The sequence below is a fragment of the Rhinopithecus bieti genome, unplaced genomic scaffold, assembly GCF_001698545.2.
Source record: "Rhinopithecus bieti isolate Rb0 unplaced genomic scaffold, ASM169854v2 scaffold_49509, whole genome shotgun sequence".
NCBI lineage: Eukaryota > Metazoa > Chordata > Mammalia > Primates > Cercopithecidae > Rhinopithecus > Rhinopithecus bieti.
In genome coordinates this window covers 171,364-194,526 of record NW_016819747.1, presented here as the reverse complement: position 1 = coordinate 194,526, position 23,163 = coordinate 171,364, and the positions used below count along the sequence as shown (strand labels likewise).

The window sequence follows — 23,163 nt, the reverse complement described above, 5'->3', positions numbered from 1 at the left end:
CTGACAGGGTGACATTTCCCTGTATTCTCCAGGTACAGGCAAGAGCCAGGAAGCTGGAAGACAGTTTATCTTAATATCCAAAACTACGTGGGAATTTTTAACCGTTTCGTGCACCTGTTCATGGCACTACCTGGAAGGGACTTGGCAGTTGGGTTGAGCCGTCAGCCTTCCCAGCTATTCAGCTCTGTTGAGTAGCCCAGAGACAGGCGTCACGGTCAGAGATTCAGAACGGTCTGTGTCAGTAAGGCCTGACTCCCAAAGATGGTAGCAATTTCCCAGGCTTGCTCTGTGCTCAGTCAGCAAGATTTGGGGCACTGTCCTGTGACTGAACAAATAGTAATTTCCATCTCTCTATCCCCAGTTAAAAGTAAACAACCTACCAAGTATTATTCTTTAAAACTAATAAGCATGGATGTTGATGGCTAACTTTTGCGGCACATAAGCTAGAAATAGCAAGTTACTTCTCTTAAGAGTAAGCATGTGAATGAAATCCACAGACTTTAACTCCTTTCTATAAATTATGATTTTAAATTTTCAGATAAGAATTGCATTTTATTATGGATGTATGTGCCCTTAAAAGCTACAGATACCAAATTTTCCTTGTCCAGGTCTATTCGGATGAATTTTCCCCCTTAATCTGGCCTTAAACTGAAACTCAGCCCTCGAGAGCCAGGGCCTGGCCCAGCAGTAGTTGCTCACAGAGCTGGGAAGCAGGGGCCTGCTGGAAAGAATCACTGGATCGCTGCAAAAACTCACATAATCCACAGGTTACTTTTCTTTTAAAATAAGTTATCAAAATGTTTTAAAACACCTTATGAGACCATAGTACTCAGTGCCTTTTGTGAGACGATGGGTCATTTAGCCTTCAGCTTCCCTGTTTTTGATGTAGAGAAAGCTTCTATTTCACTGGCTTCATCCCACAAGATTGTGCGACCTTTCCCTGTTACAGCCTGTCGTGACAATCACGCTATTGAAAGTGGCTTTCTAGTTAAAATGCAATTGGAAACTTGACAGTCTCTAAATGAATTAAAATAAAAAGTTTCCTTTGGGGCTATTTATCTTAACAGCAGTCTAAAAACAAAGTGTGAGCTTAAGAAAAGTATCTTTGGGGGGAGAAAAATGTCAGATTTTTTAATGCCCAGCTATAAATAATTTTGGCGTCTTGATATTTATACAAGCAAAATAGAAAAAAATGTTCAACATTTATTGATTGATAGACTGTTAAAATTTAATGTTTGGAATAACATTTGGAAGTAGTAGACTTTGCATTAAAAAATGGCTTTTCTTTAGGAAAGTATAATCAGTTATTTTAACGACCATAGCATTCATGGACTCAAATGCTGCTGCCACACACAACTCAAGTGCTGGAATATTTTTCTACAGTCTCTCTGTTCTACGGATTATCTTATAAACCAGTGTTCAACTAGTTTTATAACTGAAAAGCTGCACATTTTTCACAGTACAAGCCGTAGTTTTTACCTGTAGTTTGGACTTCTCTGTTAGAATGCAACTGCATTACCAGCCCTTTTAAAGGCATCTTATCTATCAAAGGAAAATTTGGGTGTTAGATTTTCTTGGGACCGTTTCTGTAACCTTTGCCCTTCACAATATAGAAAATATTGGTTTTGCCATTACATTTTAATGCCAGGTTTAAAACCTGTTGAAAGCTGTAGCTTTATACAGCTTTCTTCTCCCTGTGAAATCACTTTGTTTATGTGATGGCATTTAAAAGATAGCATGTTCTTTTTAAACTGAATTTTATATCTAATCAATGTCTTCAGTCTTGAAGAAGAATTTGCATTGTTGTGTTTGTATATAGAGTATTGCAGTGCATGAATTAGCTTTATGCATTTTATTAAATGCTGTTTCAATGTGGCATTATTGTTGTGGCTTAATACTACTACCTAAATGAGGTTTATACTATTAAAAAAGTGAATTAAAGACTAACATGCATCCTGCTCCTCATTTTTCTTCATGATAGTAGTGACGCCCGGCCCCTAGACAGTACGGCACTCTCCTTTGTGGAGATGAAGCATCCTGGTGGTCCTGTCCCTACAGCTCTCCGGCTCCTACCTTAGCCTTAGCGGCCAAGGGGGATTAGGCCCTCTGTGGTCCACGTGACTCGTTAATACCTTTAGTGGGAAACCCTGGCAGAACAGTCTTTACATCCACCCAGCAGGGCAGCTCCTTGGTGTGGAGGTAGGGAAGCCACACAGATGTTTCTGGAGCCAGAGCACAGTTAGGCTGCTGGACCACCAGATGCCATTACAGACAGGCCTTAAACTGACAAGCTTGTTCTTTAAGGATACGTGCTACCAAGAGTAAAAATAAGCTCCAGAAGTTTCAAAAGTTAGAACATACTCATTATGTCATCTGACCTCTCATGTTCCAGGTGAAAATTCTGAGGTCCAAAGTCTGATGCACAACAGAACTCACTGGCAGCCAGATAGGGCCTCAATGCAGCCTCAACCTCCTGGACTCAAGCGATCCTCCTGCCTCAGCCTCCTGAGTAACTGGTACCGCAGCAGATACAGGTTTAGATGGTGCTGCCAGTTAGTGCCTCAAAGAGAATAAAAGTGGTCACTTAAGAAAAATAAGGCTGTGAACACTGCTTGTGCAAATAAAATTAAGAACATGTATGAATTATAAAATCTTCATATTTTCTCTAATTTTCTCCCATTTCTGTATATTTTAAACCCACCTTTCATCACTACTAAACAAAATAGGGAAAGGCAAAGGTTTAAAGAGAAACTATCCAGCATCAAGTAGCCTACAGAGGACAAAAAAAGAAAATAATGTTATTTCCACAAATTATCTGCTGCCTGTGAAGCTGGCCACACAAGCAGTAACTGCACCACAGGAATGCTGCTGTCTCCACACATGTCCCTGCTGGGTCTGGGTTGTCCACCTTACTTGTAAGCCCATCACTCCTGTGTCAAGCCTGAACTCAAACCCTAGTTTTCTGTCCCATTAGGGACCAGACATTTATTCTGTCTAGAAAAGGGTCACCACTCCTTTGGTTCAGGACATTCCTGCTGGTGAGTAGCCTCTTTGGGCCCTAGAGGGAAGGAATACTCTCATAAGGCTTTCTGTGTCACTAGCTGTGGAGATCTAAACTGCAGATGAAAGCCAAAAGGAACTAGGTGCTTTCTAAAGAGCCCTTGCAGCCAATTAGAATGCCCAGGCAGCAGTGGCAAGGTCAAGACTTCAGTCAGTTGGGTGGGGAACTGAAACCAGCAGACATGGGAGGGCTCTCCGTGGAGGAGAGCTTTTTCCACCCAGCCAAAATGCTGATGGCAGAGATTGCAATTAAACACTCCCTTTGTAAGTCTGTGGTCACTCAAGGAACACCTGTCCGTTATACATCAGTCTCTGCCCACCTTCCCCTCCCACCCCCGACAAGCCATCACCCCGAACACAGGTCTGGTACAGAATCAAACTTGAGCATCACATGTAAAAGACCCAAATCTGCTCAATTTAATGTGAAAATCTCCAACAGTTAATGAAACACATTGTAGTATGACATCATTTCACCAGGCGGCTCGTTCATGTGGCAAAAAAGGTAGCCTTTTCCCCATTTTACAGACAAAACCAGTTACAGACCCAGAAAGCTTTAAGACTTGGCCAAGGCCCTAGTAGGTAGAGGAATGAAAACTTCGGTTCTGCTCTTCCAAGCACCACCGTCCTTTTTTAATTCTTTTAACCACTGCCGCCTTGTATCAGATACAAGTCAAGTCTCCTTGGCTGAGTTTCTAGGGGGCCATGGTCCAACTGGTCCTTCACTTTATAATTAAACCTATTTTAAAAAATTGTTTTTCTTGAGACAGTCTTGCTCTGTGGCCCAGGCTGGAGTGCAGTAGCACATAATCATGACTCACTGAAGCCTTGACCTTCCAAGCTCAAGAGATCCTCCCACCGCAGCTTCCCAAATAGCTGGGACTACAGACGGGTAACACCGCACCCAGCTAATTTTTGTATTTTTTGTAGAGACAAGGTCTTGCCATGTTGCCCAGGCTGGTCTCGAACTCCTGGGCTCAACTGATCTACCCACATCAGCCTCCCAAAGTGCTGGGATTACAGGCATGAGCCACCACACCCAGCCTTGCTAAACCTATTCTTAAGGTGACCCTAGAGGGCTCTGCTGTCTTCTGGAGGCTGAAACCTCCACTTTAGCATAACTACAGTGACAGTAACATCAGTGTCCTATGAGGAAAGAACAAGGAAGCTGCTCAGTAATGCAGCACTCCCGCCTCCAGAGCTTGGTAAGCAGGGCCTGAGGGAGCCAGCAGAGCCAGGTGACCAGCTATAGACACCATCCCCCCGGCAGGCCCCGACGTGGCCACCAGGTGGTGTCTCCTCCTTTCCTCCAAGGCCTACAAACCTCCCTGCTAATGCACACAGTGGCTGGGCCACAGGCTGGCAGTCAGCAGGTACTGGTCAGCAGGTACGTGCCTGGGTGAGGCTGGCCTGTCAGCCACTGGGGCTCTTCCATCTCTGGCCCATGGCTAGGCTCCCCAGCAGGCAAGGGTCATCAATTATACTTACAAAAGTGAGCGGTGCACAAAGGGTTGCCTTTGGATTTCTGAAAAATACCCAAGGAACTGAATGGAGGGGTGTCCACACTGCCAACCACAGACAGTGCTAGCCAGACTCAACCACAGCAACCCTTATGTTCTCCAGAGTAGGGCCCAGAGGAAGATTCAAAGCCATTGGAGACCAGTAAAGCGTCACAGGACCAAAACAGGTGTCAACAGGCTGTGGCCTTAACCTCCCAGGCCCAAAGCCTTTCTACTACACAGGCCTTCCTCTTGACTAGGACCAGATACACACCAAGCTGCTGTTAGGAAGCGTTTTATTGACCAGCGGAGCAGGGATACTCATTTAGCAGCTCAGCTTCAGACCCTCCTCTCCCACGTCCTTTTACACAGGTATGTAAAGTCCTTTTAATGCAAAAGGATTTCCAGAGTCTCCAGGGACAGAACCAGGGGCTTCCCTGGGCCAGAGTAATCCCATTCCAATATTCCCACTGGTCAGACACCATCACCCCAGCCCACAGTGACCGTGGGCCTTAGTCCTGGGCACTGGCTTTCAGAATGGCTTTGTACTTTCCCCTCATCTCCTTGGGTAATGGCACCAGGCTGGGGCAGGGCACCTGCCCTTCCACTTCACAGATGCACTCCCGCAGGCAGTACTTTCGAGGGCCGAAGTTGGCTGGGTGAGAGAGCTCCTTTTTCTTCTCCTCCTCTTCCCTGAGGGTTTCCCTGCCGAAGAGCACAGAAGGCAACCAAGCACTGGCGACTGAGTGGCAGGCACAGGGCAGTTTCTCAGCCAAGACAGCCCTACCATCCACCAGGGACACCTGGATCTCCTGCCTTCTAACCTGATCCTCACTGCCAAACCCTATCCCTCTCTCCCTGCTGGCCCCTGAGGAGAGGACTGCAGGAAGGCCTGCTGTTGTCCCCTCAGACCACAGGAGCAAGCCTACGCAGTGTGGTCAGCCTATCTGCTGCCACAGGTGGGGCCCACAGCGCTGACAGACAATCACAGGATAAAGGAGCCTGAAAAGACCCCTGTGCGGTTTCTCAAAGACAGACTTCGTCGGCTTCCCTCCCTTTCTGTCTCCTCATTCGTGGAAAGAAAGACCTGTCACCAGGAGCTCTGGGGCTAGGTGTCTACTAGCTCCAAGCTGAGATTCCCAGGAGAGAAGGGTTAGCAGCTGCACAGGGCCACAAGTCAGCTGCATTTCAGCTTCCCGTCCCCTGCAAAAGGGAGAGAGGTACTTCTCAACACTGTACAGCCAAGGGAGATAAAGCTTACAGAGGTTTAGTGATTTGGTGAACAGCAACATCAGAAAGAACTGATTCTACAGCCCCAGCTCTTGTTAGTGTCTGGGGTTCACTGTCAAGAGAATCTTACCTCTCAACACCCTTCCCACACACCCCTTTCTTGAACTCAAATTCTCTGGGCTGAGAAGTTCGCTCCTTCCAGGTCAAACCAAACAACTCACTCATTCTTCCCCAAGATTTTTCTGATGTGCTCCATGATCTCCTTATTGCTCTTGGTCTCCACATCCACCAGGACCTGCTCCCCAGAATCTGGAAACGGAAAGCACAGGGCAGAAGAAAAACAGAACTCACAGCACACTCAGCCTCAGAAAGTTGTAATTTGGGACTTGCTTTTAGTGGCAGAAACATTTTAATAATAAAATAGATATATTTGTTTACATAATACATAATACTACCCTTCCTTTTTCCATTTTTCTTTAGACCCGAGCAAGCATAAACTTTAGATACGTAAAAAAAGCATGCTATTTTAATAGAAAGACATTCCATGTTTATGGATAGAAAGACCCAATATTCTTAAGACGGCAATTCTCCCCAAACTGATGTACATAGGTTCAATCAATCCCTATCAAAATCCCAAGAGGTGTTTTTGTAGAAACTGAGAAGTTAAGCCTAAAATTCATATAGAAATGCAAAGGACCCAAAAGAGCAAAACAATTCTGAAAAATGAGAAAATAGGAGAACGTTTACTTTCCAATTTCAAATTTACAATAAATTGAAATTACTATAATCGAGACAGCGTGGTACTAATATAAGAATATGGCTGGGCGCGGTGGTTCAAGCCTATAATTCCAGCACTTTGGAAGGCTGGGGCGGGTGGATCATGAGGTCAGGAGTTCAAGACCAGCCTGACCAACGTAGTGAAACCCCGTCTCTACTACAAATACAAAAAAATTAGCGGGAGGCAGGAGAATTGCTTGAACCCAGGAGGTGGAGGTTGCACTGAGCGGAGATCGCACCACTGCACTCCAGCCTGGGTGACAGTGCGAGACTCTGTCTCAAAAAGAAAAAAAGAATAGACATACGCTGTAATGGAACAAAACTGAGTCCAGAAATAAACCCTTATTTATAAGGTCAATTGATTTTCATCAAAGATACCAAGATAATTCAATGAAGAAAGATAATCTTTTCAACAAATGGCACTGGGACAACTGGCTATCTGTATGCTAATAAGTGAATTTAGACTTTTACCCACAACATTAAAATTTTAAAAAGTAAAACTCCAGGAGGCTGAGGCAGGAGAATTGCTTGAACCCTGGAGGCAGAGGTTGCAGTGAGCTGAGATTGTGCCACTGCACTCCAGCCTGGGCAACAGAGCGAGACTCCACCTCAAAAAAAAAATTAAAACTCAAAATGGATTCGAGACCTAAATGTAAGCGCTCAAACGTTTATAAAACTTCTAGAAGAGAACAAAGGAGAAAATTGTCATGACCTTACCTAGGCAAATATATTTTGGAGATGACATTAAAAAACATAATCCAAAAAAGAAAAAAAAACTCTATAAATTGAAAAATCAAAATTAAAAAATTTACAGTTCAGAAAACACCATAACCCACAGTCTGGGAGAAAATATGTGTATATCTGATAAAGGACTTATATCCAGAATATATGAAAAAAAAATCTTACAACTCAGTAAGACAATCCAACTAATAAAATGGGTGAAATATCTTAATGTATTAGTTCATTCTCTCACATTGCTATAAAGAAATGCCTGAGACTTAGCAGTTTATAGAGAAAAGAGGCTTAATTGGCTCATGGTTCTGCAGGATGTACAGGAAGCACAGCAGCTTCTTCTTCTGGGGAGGCCTCAGGAAGCTTCCAATCATGGCAGAAGGCAAAGGGGGAGCAAGAGTCTCACATGGTGGGAGCAGGAGCAAGAGAGAGAAGGGGGAGGTGCCACACACTTTTAAACAGCCAGATCTCAAGAGAACTCGCTATCACAACCACAGTACCAAAGGGGATGGTGCTAAACCATTCATGAGAAACCACCCCCATGGTGACCGGACCAGGCCCATCACACCCTACCTCAATATTGGGAATTATAACTGAACATGAGATTTGGGTGGGGACACAGATCCAAACCACATCGCTGAATAAACATGTAACTAAAATTTTTTAAAGGGCTAACAATAAGCACACGAAATGATGAGATCTCAATTAGTCACTAGGAAAATGCAAATTAAAACCACAACAAGATATGCAAATGGCTAAAATTGTAAAAGCACAGACAATACCAAGTGCTAGTGAGGATGCAGAGTAACTGGAACTCTCATACGTTGCGAGCAGAAATGCAAAACATTACTGCCACTTTAGCCAGTGAGTGAAGACAAAATAAAAAAGATTGGAAAAGAAGTATAACCGTCTTTATTTGCAGATGACATTATTACAGTGCATGTAGAAAATCCTAAGGAATCTAGAAAATAAAAACTACTGGAAAAAAATGAATTTAGGATAGAACACACCTGCACTCAACCTCGGCAACACTGAGACTCCGTCTTTTAAAAAAATTTTTTTTAATGATAAACTGAATTCATCAAAATTAAAATTTCTGCTCTTCAAAAGACACCACTAAGAAAATGAAAAGCAGGCCACAAACAGAGAAAACAGTCATGAGACATTATCTCCGACAAAGGAAATGCACCCCAGAAGACATAAAGAACTTGATAAGAAAGCGGCCCGTGTTTTTTTTCTTTTGTTTTTTGTTTTGTTTTTTTTTTGAGCGGCCAGTCTTCGCCCTCGTCGCCCAGGTGAGTGCAGTCGGCCGGATCTCAGCTCACTTGCAAGCTCCAGCTCCGGCGTTCACGCATTCTCCTGCCTCAGCCTCCGAGTAGCTGGCGACTTAACGTGCGGCCGCCACTCGCGCCGGCTAGTTTTTGTATTTTTTTTATGTAGAGCAACGAGGACGCAGTTATCACGCAGTTAAGCCAGGCATGGTCTCGATTCCTGACCTCGTGACTCCGCCTGTCATCGGCCTCCACGAAAGTGCTGTGATTAGCTGGGATTACAGGCTTGAGCCACCGCGCCCGGCCCCATTTTTTTTTTAATGGAAAAAAGATTCAAACAGACTCTTTACAAAATAAATACCTGAATGGTCAATAAGCACAGGAAAAGAAACTTGGGGGAAATGCAAATTAAAACTCCAATGATATACACCCAACGGAACGGCTAAACTTGAAAAGACAATTTGATGGGCAGAATAATGGTCCCCAGAGATGTCCACGTCCTAACTCCCAGAACCTTACACAGCAAAAGGGACTCTGCAGATGTGATTCAAGTTAAGGGCCTTGAGTTGGGGAGAGGATCCTGGATCATCCAACGGGCCCGGGTTAACTCCATGTGTCCTTACAACTGCAGCACCTGACCTGACTGTGGTCAGAGGGAGGTGGAAGGATGGAGGGACGGCAGCATATGCAAGGTTGCTGGCTTTGAAGATGGTAGAATGAGGCCACAAACCAAAGAATGTGGACAGGCACTGGAGTCTAAGAAACTCAAGGACGTGGGTTCACCTCAAGCCTCCAGAAAGGAAGGCTCTGCTGACACTGGTTCCAGCCCATGTTGGACTTCTAACCCACAGATCTGCAAGATCATACATTTGTGTGAAGCCATCAAGTTGGCGGTTAATTGTTAAGCAGCCCTGGGACATTAATACAACAATACTAGCGTGAGCAAGGACATGCAGCTGCTGGAACTCCACCCTGTGACTGGAGTGCAACACGGCACAATTGCTTTGGAAAGGCGGTGCCTGAGAACCTTCAATACACAGCTGCTCTGTGACTCAGCAGTTGCACTCAGGTACACCCCCAGGAGGCCTGAATGCCTCTGTCCACAGAGACCTGCGCAGCCTACACGCACCTTTACTGTAGCTTTCTTCTTGGCAGCCAGGAGGCCGCCGCTCAAACCTCCCTTCAAGCAAGGACCTCCCAGGAGGAGCCGCTGAGCTGACAGCCCTATGGAGTACCGCTGGGATCTGCGCAGCACTTGGGCAGCCCGTACTCTCCCTGGCCAGGGCCTAGTGTCTGGCCTTCAGTACCCAACACAAGGCTAGAATGTCCCGCTGCACTGGCCAACACTCCCATAGCTGCATCCTCATCTGTGGTTCTGGCGACCTTCCCTGCCCGGCCTCCTCACTCCCCCGGTTTCTCTCAAGGTCTTCTCTCTCATAAATGTCATACTTCTAACTCTCTCGGCATCTTACAAAAACCTAAAGAGTCATCAACAGGCGAGCGGACACACTGCGGTACGTTCACCGAATGGAATACCACCCAGCCAGAAACAGGAAAAACCACGAAACATGTAACATGGGTGAATCTCAAAACATGAGTAAAAGACACCAGGTACAAGGGAACACATACTGTGAGATTCTAGTTACATGACATTCTAAAACAAAATGCATCTATAGTGAAAGAAGGGATAACGGGTTGCCTCTGGTGGAAGGGAAATTAACTAGAAAGTGGCACTAAGGAACTTCCTGCAGTCCTGGGGCATTCTGCATCTTGGGGCATGTACATAAGTGTACAGGTATATAACAACGGCCAGTACCCATCCAGCTGCATGTGCTACTTGGGTGTGCCATTACCAGCACACTGAGGTAAATTACACCTCAATAAAGTTGGTTTTAAAAACAGAAGCAAAGCTCACGTGCATAAACTGCCACAGGGTCACCCTTCTAATCTTGCCTGTTGTCCTGTTTCTCACAGCACTAATCTTTTTTTTTTTTTTTTTTTTTTTTAAGCCAGGGTCTCACTCTGTTGCCCAGGCTGGTGGGCAGTGGTGCAATCTTGGCTCACTGCAACCTCTGCCTCCCAGGCTCAAGCAATCCTCCTGCCTCAGCCCCCCAGGTAGCTGGGACCACAGGCATATGCCACCACACCAGCTAAATATTTTTTTTGTAGAGATGGGGTTTCACCATGTGGCCCATATTGGTCTCGAACTCCTGAGCTCAAGAGATCCACCTGCTTTAGCCTCCCAAAGTGCTGGAATTGCAGGGGTGAGCCACTGCACCGCCAGGTCCACAGCACTAATTTTTTTTTTGAGACGGAGTCTCGCTCTGCTGCCCAGGCTGGAGTGCAGTGGCACGATCTCAGCTCACTGCAAGCTCCACCTCCCAGGTTCACGCCGTTCTCCTGCCTCAGCCTCCCAAGTAGCTGGGACTACAGGCGCCCACCACCACGCCTGGCTAATTGTTTTGTATTTTTAGTAGAGACAGGGTTTCACCGTGTTAGCCAGGATGGTCTCGATCTCCTGACCTCGTGATCCACCCTCCTTGGCCTCCCAAAGTGCTGGGATTACAGGCGTGAGCCACCACGCCTGGCCCTAATCTTTTGTTAAAATTACTTGTTCATTCTCTGTCTCCCTCTGCTGGATATAATCCCAGCCTCCCGACCAACACCTGGTCCTGGGGAACATGTGTTACATATTTGTGGAATGAATGAAAAAACATGGTCATTTTGTTTCCTGAAGCATTTCCCAACCTACACTTCATTTGGTTCTCATAGCCATGTATGGCAGATATTTTCCCTTCAGCTGACAAATTTTAAAATGGGTCTATTACTTGCTCAAGATCAAAGTGTCTGAGAGCTGGGCCAGAACAGCTGCCCTCCTGGTTTTCCAGCATGGAGCCAAACTTAATGGAATAAACATCACTTAGTGCCTGGTCCAAACATGAACAGCATCATGTAAGTGCACACAGTCCTGAGAGGACACACACAGCACTAAGACAGAGGGCTTCTGGGGGCATATGGGAGGTCACTCTAGGATGCAGGGAAGGCTTCCTAGAAGTAGTGCCCACACTGAGCCCTGAAGGAATTTTTTTTTTTTCAGTTAAATAAGCAAACGCAGGCAGAAAGGGGATTTCAGGCCAGAAACAAGCTTGGGCAAAGGCATCACAGCCTGGTGTGACAAGGGACTTTGGAAAAATTACCCCCATGGTGTGAGGCAGAGGATAAGAGATGAGGCTGGAGAGGGAAAGGAGTCCAGACCTCAGTGGCTGCTGAGTGCCTAGGTATGGGGAAGCCACAGGTGCCAGGAGGCACAGACACACCATGACAGCGCGCGCTGCAGCTCGTCCTGACGCTCCCGCAGGAAGGAAGCAGTCTCTCCAGGAATGTCTGGACAGCCCCTGGACCATGGCAAGGGCCCCACTCACCTAAGTAGAATCGCAGGAAGGGTGACGGCGTCATGTTCTTAAACATCATGATCTGCACCCAAGGGTTTTTGTATTGAATCTGAGGTATGTTGAAAAACACAAATTTCCTGCAAAAGGGAAGAAATGAAACCTATGAAACAGTTTTAGCCTAAAATTTTATGCATGGGTATTTTCTAGGGAGAAAGTCCAGTGTTTTCATCAGATTCTCAGAGGACCCAAAAAGGCTGCGAAAAACAACTCGCAGGGATCCTCTTAGAAGATTCCCTGAATGGCATGGGGACCCCTGGGCAGGCATTTGAGGGCAAAGAAATCTGTATCCCAACCTGCATTGCAAGCTAACCTAACACCAATGCCAAAGCACCACTGAAAATGAAACCAGGAAAGGTACTACGTCGTGATTTGTGTGGTGAAGACAAGGTATAAACATGAGTGGCAGTTCATGGAGCTGTAGTATACTTACAGGTGTGCACTGTATCTAGGTTATACCACAATTTTTAAATAATGAGACCAATGTATTTACACATGGGGGAACAGTTTTACAATTTAGGAGTGGAGGAACACCTTTAAACTTAGAAAATTTAAACATAGATTTATACTCCAGAGAAAACAAAAGGCCTTGCAAAAAAAATAAATGCATAATCATAGTATTCTATTTGGCTCAACTGTGTATAGCATTTACAAAGTAATATTAATCTGAACGCTGAATATCATCCTATACAAAATTTGGAATAATGATACTGGGAGGAGTGGGTGGAAGAGTATGGAGGTTTTGGGGGTGAGAAGTAGCAATGGTGGCGAGAGATGTTCCATAGTGACAAGTCCACAGATAAGGCCTAAAGCAAAAAATCAACAAGTAGCTCTCAACCAGGTGCAGCGGCTCACACCTGTAATCCCAGCACTTCGGGAAGCCCAGGCAGGAAGACTGCTTGAGCTCAGGAGTTTGAGGCCAGCCTGGGCAACATAGGGAGACCCTGTCTCTATAAAAAAAAATACTAAAAAATTAGCTGGGCATAATGGTACATGCCAGTGGTCCCAGCTACTTGGGAGGCTGACGCAGGAGGATCGCTTACACCTAGGAGTTTGAGGTTGCAGTGAGCCAGTGAGCTGTGATTGCACCACATTCCAGCCTAGGCGACAGAGTAAGGTCCTATCTCAAACAAACAAACAAACAAAAAAGTGGCTCTCTGAGAATGTTATTAACTATATGGGTATAAGACTCAAATTAAATAGTTAAGCCTTGAAAACTGCTGCCTCTAGTGGAGGAATGAAGGCCTTGGAGACCCCCACAGCACACAGGCCTGGGAGCTCAAAGGCTGAATTTACCTTCTGGGGCGTAGGAAGCCTCTGATCAGTTTCCACCCCACTGCAGAGTATCCCAGTGTCACAGAACTTTTTACAAATAAACCAGGACACAGCCAGGTGAGACGGTCCCATACTTTAAACCACTAGGACAGAAATGCAACAGAGATCTTAAAATGGTTCTTGCTGAAACACAGGAGGCAAGTTAGTAATGGCAGGAACCTTAAGTTGGGCACCTGCTGTATATGCCAGACACTTTGCTAGGCACCTGACTCTCCAACCCCAGAAGGTGGGATTTTACAATTAGTAAGGAAACTGAGGTCAGAAGTTAAGTAAACTGCCCCAGGTCTAACTGGGCTGTTAGTCTGGCCTTCCATCACACTGTTCTGTCACCATCAAATTCACCCTGAGGCTTGGGGCCACTTCTTAAGGGTAGAACACCTGGCAGGGGTGCGTAGGGACTTGGCCCTCAGATACTAAATAAGGCACCTTCCCACTCCCCCCAGCAGGTACCCAAAGACTGGCTGTACCGGTCGCAGGCACTTGGGATGGAGGTAGGTCCCACTGGGGCAGCTGAAGTGCTGAGGGCACATGAACAAACAAGGGCTGGGGATTGGGGGAGGAGTGCGGCTAGCCAGAGCAAGGCAGACAGACTCCAACCCACGGGCACAAGATCACAGAGGGCACAGGTGTCACAGGCCAGTCTCTACCACCAGGAACAAAGAAACAGTAAATGGTTCTTTATATCCCATTTACCTAGAGAATATTAAAATATTTGAGAATGTAAGAGGCTCACAGGCTTATTTTGATTGGCTGACCATTTAAAAGCAAGAGATTTACATAAAAATCTGGATTTCAGCTTCTTGACAAATCAGAAATTCTCCACGGAGCCCACAGTGCCAAACAGTGAAGGGCCCTCTGGATAGGGCAAGTGCTCTCCAGCTCGCTGCGGGCCGCACCGAGACCCCCACCCCTTCCCATTATCTGCCTGGCAGTTGCCCTGGGACAGAGGTGTGCACAGTTGTGCAGTAGGTTATGAAGGAGTGTCTGGGTGCCCATTCACCCTAAGACCAAGACCAAGTCTTCCAGGAAGCCATCAAGCCAGCTGATTCCAGGCAAGCAAGTCCAAGTTCTCAGATTCACCTGCGCAGAGCAAATGGCTAGGAAGTGGCTTCCGGCTCTCCTGAAGGGCCATGCAGTGAAGGTCCGTCACCAAGGGGACCATGCCCCACAAGGAGTTGCTCCACGCCTCATTTTGATCCAACATACACCCAGTCTCAAAGTTTCTGCGGGCTAAGACCGTCTCCTCCATCACTGCTGAACTCCCAGCACACAGCACACAGCCTAGCACTCAGAGGGTACTCAATAAATGTAGACTTCATACCTGCAGAGCCCAAGGCACTGCTTAGGGCGGCCTCAGGGTCAATCCAAACCTTTCACTTGCCGACTGCCTTTCAATGAGTCCCTACTCTGTTCCAAGCCGAAAGACATTCTAGGCGTCCCCTGTAGTACCCTCTAGTCGGGGTAGGGCCTGCTGCTGCACAGCTGACATAATTAATTACTTCCTTCCAAACCTTGAGTCCCGAAGGAAGTGCTTTCACTTACTCCTGGCCACAAAGCCCGGCTCACCGCTCACTGGCTGCCATGGTGTCTCGGGGAGCCGCAAGTTATTTAACCTCTCTGTGCGCTTCCCCAGCCTTAGAGTGGGGATAAGCTGGGGTTTCTGTAGGCATCAGAAGAGAGAAAGCGCGAGAAGCATTCAGAACTGTGCGAGACATGATCAGTGTTCGCCGCTGTTATTTCTCTCATTTTATTCTCAGATTCGTCCTGGGGCAGGGGTGTCATTCCCGTCACCCCGAAAGGCTCTGCGGTTGCCCCTCCCCAGCGCTTGCCTTGCTGGCCACAGGGGCCAAGGGAACTGGTGGCCTCCCTCGGGTCAGCCTCGCCCACCGCGCCGGAGGAAGGAGATCTAGGAGGGGGGTTCCTGTCCTCCGCCCCGCAAACCTCGTCACGACTGCAGCCGGCCTGGCCGGGGACCCGCCGTCCGCCTCAGTCTCGACCTCTGTAAAATGGGGGTAACAGCGCCGACCTGGGGGACCCGCCCCGGGGCTAAGCGGCCGCCCAGCGCGACTAGGGACCTCACGTTACCAGCAAGCTGGCACGAGTAGCAGGTTACGGCTGCCGGGGCTGCGACTGACCTGGCGCCCTCGCCCAGCTCCCCGTGCGTGTTGTAATTCACTGTCATGACCTTCACGGACTCCTTGAACACCACGTTCCCCTGGCTCAGATATTGCAGGGTGCGGCGGATGGGGAAGCGGCCCTTCATGGGCATGGCGGCGACGGTGGCGGGGGCGACCCCACTGCGCGAGCCGAACAGCGACGAGATGCACTAGCTAGCACCCGGCGCGGATCTCACGCCGCTTCTCCCCAGAGCCAGGTTCCACTTCCCGCGCAGACGCACAGGAGAGGTTTCCCGGAGGGCAGCGCACGCCGCGGAGCACCCTGGGACTCGTAGGCGGCCTTCGACCCTGCGCGGCGAAAACCGACGTGTGCATCTTCGCTTTAGGACTCCTTCCACTTGGAAGATTTAGGTTTTCGCGTCCTGTAAATTAGTAATTTCCCCATCCAATCACGGGAAAATGTTTTTACATAGGCTAAATTTCAGACATTGCAATAAGAAATAATCAGGAAAACTGAGTTTGGATACCAAATCAGCTGATAACATTCTATTGAACCTAAAGTCCATTTTTCTCCCTAAACATCTCCAGCTTTAACATGAAGAGTTCAAACTGCACTTTCTGACATTGACTTAAACTTCTTAGCAAAAGAAAAAAAAATGGTTTGGGATCAATTGCTTCCTAAGTTCAGCCACTTAACAACTCAGGACCTCAATTTTCTCATAAACAAACTATGGGTGACATGCATTTCTAGGGCCAGGCGAGGTGGCTCCCGCCTGTAAACCCAGCCTTTGGGGAGACCGAGGCGGGAGGAGCGCTTGAGGTCAGGAATTCGAGACTAGCCTGCCCAATACGGCGAAACCCCATGTTTACCGAAAATACAAAAAATAGCCGGGTGTGGTGGCAGCCCCTGTGGTCCCAGCTACTCAGAAGGCTGAGGTGGGAGGATCGCTTGAACCCGGGAAGCGGGGATTGCAGTGAACCAAGATCGCGCCACTGCACTCTAGCCTGGGCGGCAGAGCAAGACTCCATCTCAAAAAAAAAAAAAAAAAGCTGCATTTCTGAAGTACTCTTGATCTGAAAGTTATTTCTCCTTCTCTTTTGAAGAGTAATTTTGCCAGATTTAGAATTCTAGGTTAGTGCTTTTCCTTTCCCTCCCTCCCTTCCATCCTGGCTGGAGTGCAATGGTGCCATCTTGGCTCACCGCAACCTCCGCTTCCCAGGTTCAAGCGATTCTCCTGCCTCAGCCTCCTGAGTAGCTGGAATTACAGGCATGCGCCACTACACCCAGCTAATTTTATATTTTCAGTAGAGACGGGGGTTTCTCCATGTTGGTCAGGCTGGTCTCGAACTGCTGACCTCAGATGATTCACCGGTCTCAGCTTCCCAAAGTGCTGGGATTACTGGTGTGAGCCACCATGCCCAATCCTGGTGTTTTTCTTTCAACAATTTAAATACTTCACTCTTTTTTTGCTTGCATGGTTTCAAACAAGTAATTAGCTGTAATTATGTTTATTGGTATGATGGCTTTTTCCTTTAGCTTCTTTTACAATTTTCTCTTGGTGTTTGGTTTACATGGTTAGAATAAGGTAATGCAGAGCTGTAGATGTTTTGTATTTGTCCTGCTTGAAGTTCTCTGAGCTTCCTGGATCTGTGATTTCGTGTCTGTCATTAATTTTGTAAAGTTCTTAGCCATTTATTGCTTCAGGTATTTTTTCTTCACTCTTTTCTCTTTCTAGTATTCAACTTAAATGCATTTTATGTCTTCTGAAATTGCCTACATAGTTCTTGAATGTTCTGCAGTTTACTGGGGAAATTTCTGTTGACCTATCTTCAAATTCATTGAATCTTTGGCTGTGGACAGTCTACTGATAAGCCCATTAAGGCATTTTTCATTTAAGATTTTAACTTCTAGCACTTCCTTTTGATTCTTAGGGTGTTTGTTTGTTTGTTTTGACACAAAGTCCCGTTCTGTTGCCCAGGCTGGAGTGCAATGGCGCAATCTCTGCTCACTGCAACCTCCACCTCCTGGGCTCAAGCAATTCTCCTACCTCTGCCTCTTAGCTGGGACTCTAGGTGTGTACCACCATGCCTGGCTTTTTTTTTTTTTTTTTTTTTTTTAGATGAAGTCTCGCTGTCACCCAGGCTGGAGTGTAATGGCTCCATCTTGGCTCACTGCAACCTCTGCCTCCTGGGCTCAAGTGATTCTCCTGCCTCAGCCTCCTGAGTAACAGATTACAGCTGCCCACCAACACACCCAGCTAATTTTTGTATTTCTAGTAGAGACGGGGTTTTACCATGTTGGCCAGGCTGGTCTTGAACTCCTGACCTCAGGTGATCCACCCGCCTTGGCCTTCCAAAGTGCTGTGATTACAGGCGTGAGCCACTGTGCCCAGTCTAATTTTTGTATTTTTAGTAGAGACAGGGTTTCACCATGTTAGCCTGGCTGGTCTCAAACTCCTGACCTCAAGTGATCTGCCTGCCTCAGTCTCCCAAAATGCTGGGATTATAGGTGTGAACCACTGCAGCTGGCATGATTCTTAGTTTTCTTATCTCTGTTTACATTACCCATCTCTTCTTGTATGTTGTTTACTTTTACCATTAGACCCCTTAACAGACCACATTTTAAATTTCTTGTCTGATAATTCCAACATGTGAGTGTGGTTCTGATGTTTGCTTTGTTTCTTCTGATTGTTGGGTTTTTTTTCCTTGCCTTTTAGCATGCTTATAATTTTTTTTGTTGAAGGTAGAATATCCACTCTATTGGGCCATAAGAACTGGGGTAAATAAGCCTCTAGAATGAGAACTTACGTTAATCTGACTCAGAGTTGAGAGCTGTGTTTAATGTTTGCCATAGCTGTAGGTGTCAGAAGCTTCCAGTTCCTCTAGTGTCTTTGTATTTATCTCCTCTTGCCTTTGGGCTTCCCTGGATATTCCTCCTGAGAGAGTCCATGTCTTGCAGCTCTTCCAGCTGTAACTCACTGTTACTATCCTGGAGTCCTGTTGATATGGTGGAAAAACATGCGGGAGGTGAAGCATTCTATAATCTTATGATTAAATCTCAGCATTTTAGTGAGCTTGTGTCCTTGGGCTGTGACCTACACAAGGTTTTTTCTTTTCTTTTTTTTTTTTTTTTTTTTTTTTTTGAGGTAGTGTCTTGTTCTATCCCCCAGGCTGGAGTGCAGTACAGTGGTACAATCACAGCTCACTGCAGCCTCTACTTTCCAGGCTCAAGCAATTCTCCCACCTGAGTCCCGAGTAGCTTGGACTATGGCATGTGCCACAATGCCTGGTTAATTTTTGTATTTTTTGTAAAGATGAAGTTTCGCTATATTGCCCAGACTGGTCTCCAACTCCTGGGCTCAAGCAATCTGCCCAACTCGGCCTCCCTAAGTGCTGGAATTACAGCTGTCAGCCACCGCACTGGTCCACAAGTGTTTCTTAATTCCCCTTTGTACCCCCTTACATGACCCAGAAAGGCTAGAGGGGGCTGGAATGGGAGAAATGCCCTCCTCCAGATGGGATAAGGCTCTGTGAAAAAGTGCTTTCCTCTGGGGAATAAGCTTTGTTATGGAGAAGGCTCTGGTTACAACGATGATTCTCCCTTTCCCGCCAGAGCCACCAGAGGGTCTTTCTCAGTTCACCAATAGAACCAAGTCGAGTAAAACCCAGGAAAGCGTTGGGGGTGAGGGAGAGTTGCTCACTCCCATGCTAGTCCACACCCAACCTCCAGCAGTTCATCAAAATTACCATTTAAGTTTTCCTACTAGCTGTGGCTCCCATGGCTTCTGCTCCAATCAGATCTTGCTGACTCTCTGGACTCACCTCTCTCCAGATTTTGGGATGGCAGTTTGACTTGCACACTCAGCTCTCTAATGGGACCAAGAAAGGCCATTGATTTGGTTTGCCCAACTTTTTCTTGTGGTAAGGATAGGGTAACTTTCAAACTCTATGTATCTGAGCCAAAACCAGAAGTGCTTTCTGAAGTATTTTTACAACTACACTAGGCTTCCTGAAGAGTTACGCACAAGTTTTTCATCTTAAAAGTCCACTGGAGGCAGTTACTAGGGATGAAACACCCCATTCCACGTTAGAAACATGGGTGTCCACATACAACACAATCTAGGGCAGCTTGGGTTTTGCAGTCAGACAGACCTAGGCTGGAAACCCAGCAGCGCAACCCTAAGCAAGCTTAACTTCACCACTCACTTATTTCTGCATCTGTAAATGGGTTATTGGGAAGACTGAGATAAGCCATGCATAATACTTAGCACTCAGTCTAGCCTATAGTGAGCACTACATATTATACTCTCCTGGTTTAAGAATCTACATAGGCCCCAAGGAGATCTGTTTCACAGACTTAGGTAAAGTCACTATCAGAAACCAGCTCAGCAGCACCCAACCTCATTCCCCATTGCCTTTTTCTGCCCTCTTTGAGCTTGACACAATGGTTGAGCACCCGCCACCACCAAACCACCACCTGACCCAGCTACTTGTTACTGAGGGCAAAGTAAGCCAGGCAGATCTGGATTTAAACCCTCATTCCACCACTGACTGGCTGTGTAGCCTAAGCCAGACTAATCTCTCTTAACTTTTCTGCATCTGGGGTCAGATGAACAGCTGAGTAACTACCTCACAGGCATGCTGGTAGTGCCGATGGAGGGAAATGTGGTCATGCAGGGGTGGTGACTGGCACAGATGGCAGTCACAAGGTTCCTCAGTCTCTGAGCCTCAGTTTCTTCCAGTGTGAAACAGGGATGATAGGATCATTAAGGGATCTACACTATACTTCTGTAAAACTGTTCATTTAGCCAGCACTGCAGGAATAACTGGGAATAAGGGCAGAACTGGAACCCGTATCTATCCCCTGTTCAGAGCCCAGTGACCTTCATTTTTTCCAGAGGCCTTAACCAGACAAACAACACAGGTGCTGGAACTATTCTGATACTCAGATGGTTGTCATCAAGAAAGGAGAAGAGATGTCATCTGATGATTCTCACTTGTAACACACGTGCACACAGACACCACACCCCCAACCTCTATCTCAGATTTTATTTTATTTTTTTTAAAAAAAGGCTCCAATACAAGGCCCCAGAATAGTGCATGCAAATCAATGACCCTCAAAGTGACAGTCATTATCAGATAACAAGCACAATCTGCTACAGTCTGTGACCTGGTAAAGAGACCACCTTTTCATTTTGAGTCCCATCACCAACTATGACAATGTCCAACCTACTGCACAGCTCACAATGACTCAGAGATACATTTTAGTATCTGAACAGCAAAGACATACTGAGCTGCAAATACAATGAGTAAGTATCCTTCGTGTATTAGACAGGGGGAAATACAAACAAGGCATAAAAGGGAAAAGCCAACTTCATCTGATGCCTGAATCCCTAAGTCTCTTCCATCTTTTCTCATGATCTGTGTTTAGGGAGGTCTGCTATGCCTTATCAAGACCTTGCTCATTTGGTGATGAGATGGGGCTATTTGCCTTGGAAGACTAAAGGAAGGGTGAATATTCACATGAGGTAAGAACTTGAAGTTGTGGTTATAATACATAGGCCAAGTTTTCCCTGCTATCAACCCATCTCTGTAACTCCAACTTTGTGCCTGCATGAATTCTGCGACATGGTACAGCTGATGGGTAGAGAATTCTAACTCCTGTGATGTATATATTTACAGGAGAAGATAATCATGGAAGAATTAAATGGAAGAATTCATAGAAGAATACAGCCATGGATAAACTTAATCAAAAGAATATGATTTTAGTTTGGTTTAGTATATTCAATGAGTCAGTTTTGTTTGTTTTTCATGAGACGGAGTCTTGCTCTTGTCACCCAGGCTGGAGTGCAGTGGTGCAATCTTGGCTCACTGCAACCTCCGCCTCCTAGGTTCAAGCGATTCTCGTGCCTCAGCCTCCCTGAGTAGCTGGGATTACAGGCGTCTGCCACCACGCCTACCTAATTTTTGTATTTCTAGTAGAGACGAGGTTTCACCATGTTGGCCATGCTGGTCTCAAATTCCTGACCTCAGGTGATCCACCCGCCTCGGCTTCCCAAAGTTCTGGGATTACAGGCATGAGCCACTGCGCCCAGCCGGGCCTTTAAATATAGGTTTAAAAAATGTTTCTTGTGTGTTTCTCAATGCTTTTAGTTACTTACAGATTGTTACCTGAGGTGATTTGAGGGAAGGGGTATGTTTAGTGAATTAGTGTTAATCAAAATCACTAGCTAATTAAAAGAGAAATGTTCTCACAAGAAAAATAATTATGATGGAAAGCAGCAATTAGCTACTGAAACTACCTGCTGAAAAGAGATCTCATCCTCTTTTCAGAGAAATGAGAGCCTAAGCAGGGAGGAGCCTACTGGCCATCTGGGAAACCCTCTGGAGTAACAGAGAAATGTCATGGGCCTCAGGGAAGAAAAGAGGCCTGTACCAGGCAACATCTTAGATGCCTGGCTGCCAACTTCTCAAAACAACCCATAACCACCAGCAGGGCTGGTAACTGGCTGACGTTCGTTAACCCACTCATATGGCTGTTTGTGAACAGATCCCAAATGCAAAGGGTCCCCACTCCCCGTCTCCACACCCTATACAAGACCTTTTCATTCAACCAAAAGGATAAGAAATGTGCTACAGAAATGTGAACATCAACAGAAATACAGATTATTTTTTCATCAAGAGAGTTCAAACATTCCCATTATCAAGAGGGGTCTTCACCAGAATGTAATAAAATTAATTTCAGCTCTCACACCAGTAACCAGTGAAAGTATGGCCTAGAGCTAGTTACAGAGCATAAAGTGACCAGTGGTCAGTTATTGTTCATTAGTTAAGATGAGTAACTGCAGAAACTCTACCCGGAGCTGAGCACATGTGGCTATCATGATGTCAGATGTCAGTTAAGGGTTATGTTCCTGTAAACCAAAGCACCAGAGCTAAATTAACAATTTCCCTTTCTGGTCTTAATTGACTAATAGTTAAGTACTGTGGTGCTACCAGCACGATCCTGGGTTGTGCTTCTTCAATACTAACATTGGTAATAAAACATCTCATCAGGGTGGGTGCAGTGGCTCACGCCTGTATTCCCAGCACTTTGGGAGGCCAAGGTGGCAGATCACTTGAGGCCAGGAGTTTGAAACCAGCCTGGTCAAAATGGTGAAACCCCACCTCTACTAAAAATACAGAGATTAGCCAGGCATGGTGGTCTACACCTGTAATCCCAGCTATTCAGGTGGCTGAGACACAAGAATCACTTGAACCAGGGAGGTGGAGGTTGCAGTGAGCTGAGATCATGCCACTCCACTCCAGCCTGGGCAACAAAGTGAGACTCTGTCTCAAAAAAAAAAAAAAAAAAAAAAAAAAATCTCATCAGCCCCCCAAATCAAACCACAATAAACCAAAAGGGAAGAAGGCTGATCAAATAGCCTTGGAAATTACTTTAATTTAGCTTCTGACTCTGGGAAGCTTCCCTTCTTCTGGTGATGTTTTGCAAAAGCTTCCAGATCACCGATTCCTAAATTAGAGACCAGGCCTTTTAAGCAGACCCAGATCAGAGTAACTCTGCCAAAGCTCTGGAGGGAGATTTCTCCAGTGACAGACAATTGTTCCATCAGAACAAGGGTGGGGAAACTCTTCTCACAAGTAATACTAATATCAACCAAAAAGTTAACCACTCTTATTTTCTTTCTTTCTTTTT

General features: G+C 46.1%; 2 protein-coding genes across 6 annotated transcripts in view; one reads left to right on the top strand and one right to left on the bottom strand.

Annotated features, from left to right (window-relative positions):
• NR2C2 (nuclear receptor subfamily 2 group C member 2) overlaps positions 1-2,484 on the top strand; it is a 102,092-nt gene extending 99,608 nt beyond the window's left edge. For 3 of the 5 annotated variants that reach the window (XR_001882757.1, XR_001882758.1, XR_001882761.1), the window contains one exon: positions 609-1,947. The gene's annotated coding sequence lies outside the window, so the exon portion shown is untranslated. Of the gene's footprint in view, positions 1-608; positions 1,948-2,392 lie in introns of those variants that run through there. The other 2 variants (XR_001882759.1, XR_001882760.1) reach the window with 2 other exon arrangements.
• On the bottom strand, positions 1,207-15,760 carry MRPS25 (mitochondrial ribosomal protein S25). The gene is made up of 4 exons (XM_017859201.1): positions 15,486-15,760; positions 11,989-12,095; positions 6,008-6,095; positions 1,207-5,261 (listed from the first exon to the last, which is right to left on the bottom strand). Exons 1-4 carry the CDS (start codon positions 15,617-15,619, stop codon positions 5,069-5,071), a joined length of 522 nt encoding a protein of 173 aa, XP_017714690.1. The 5' UTR covers positions 15,620-15,760; the 3' UTR covers positions 1,207-5,068.
• Positions 15,761-23,163: the final 7,403 nt, after the last annotated feature.

What these genes read in the sequence shown, in the direction of transcription:
- MRPS25 (XM_017859201.1), bottom strand. Translation starts at nt 15,619, where the DNA reads ATGCCCATGAAGGGCCGCTTCCCCATCCGCCGCACCCTGCAATATCTG. An exon ending in GAGCTGGGCGAGGGCGCCAG is followed by an intron (nt 12,096 to 15,485) that starts GTCAGTCGCAGC and finishes TCCCTTTTGCAG; the next exon opens with GAAATTTGTGTTTTTCAACA. An exon ending in AAAATCTTGGGGAAGAATGA is followed by an intron (nt 5,262 to 6,007) that starts GTGAGTTGTTTG and finishes GCTCTTCGGCAG; the next exon opens with GGAAACCCTCAGGGAAGAGG.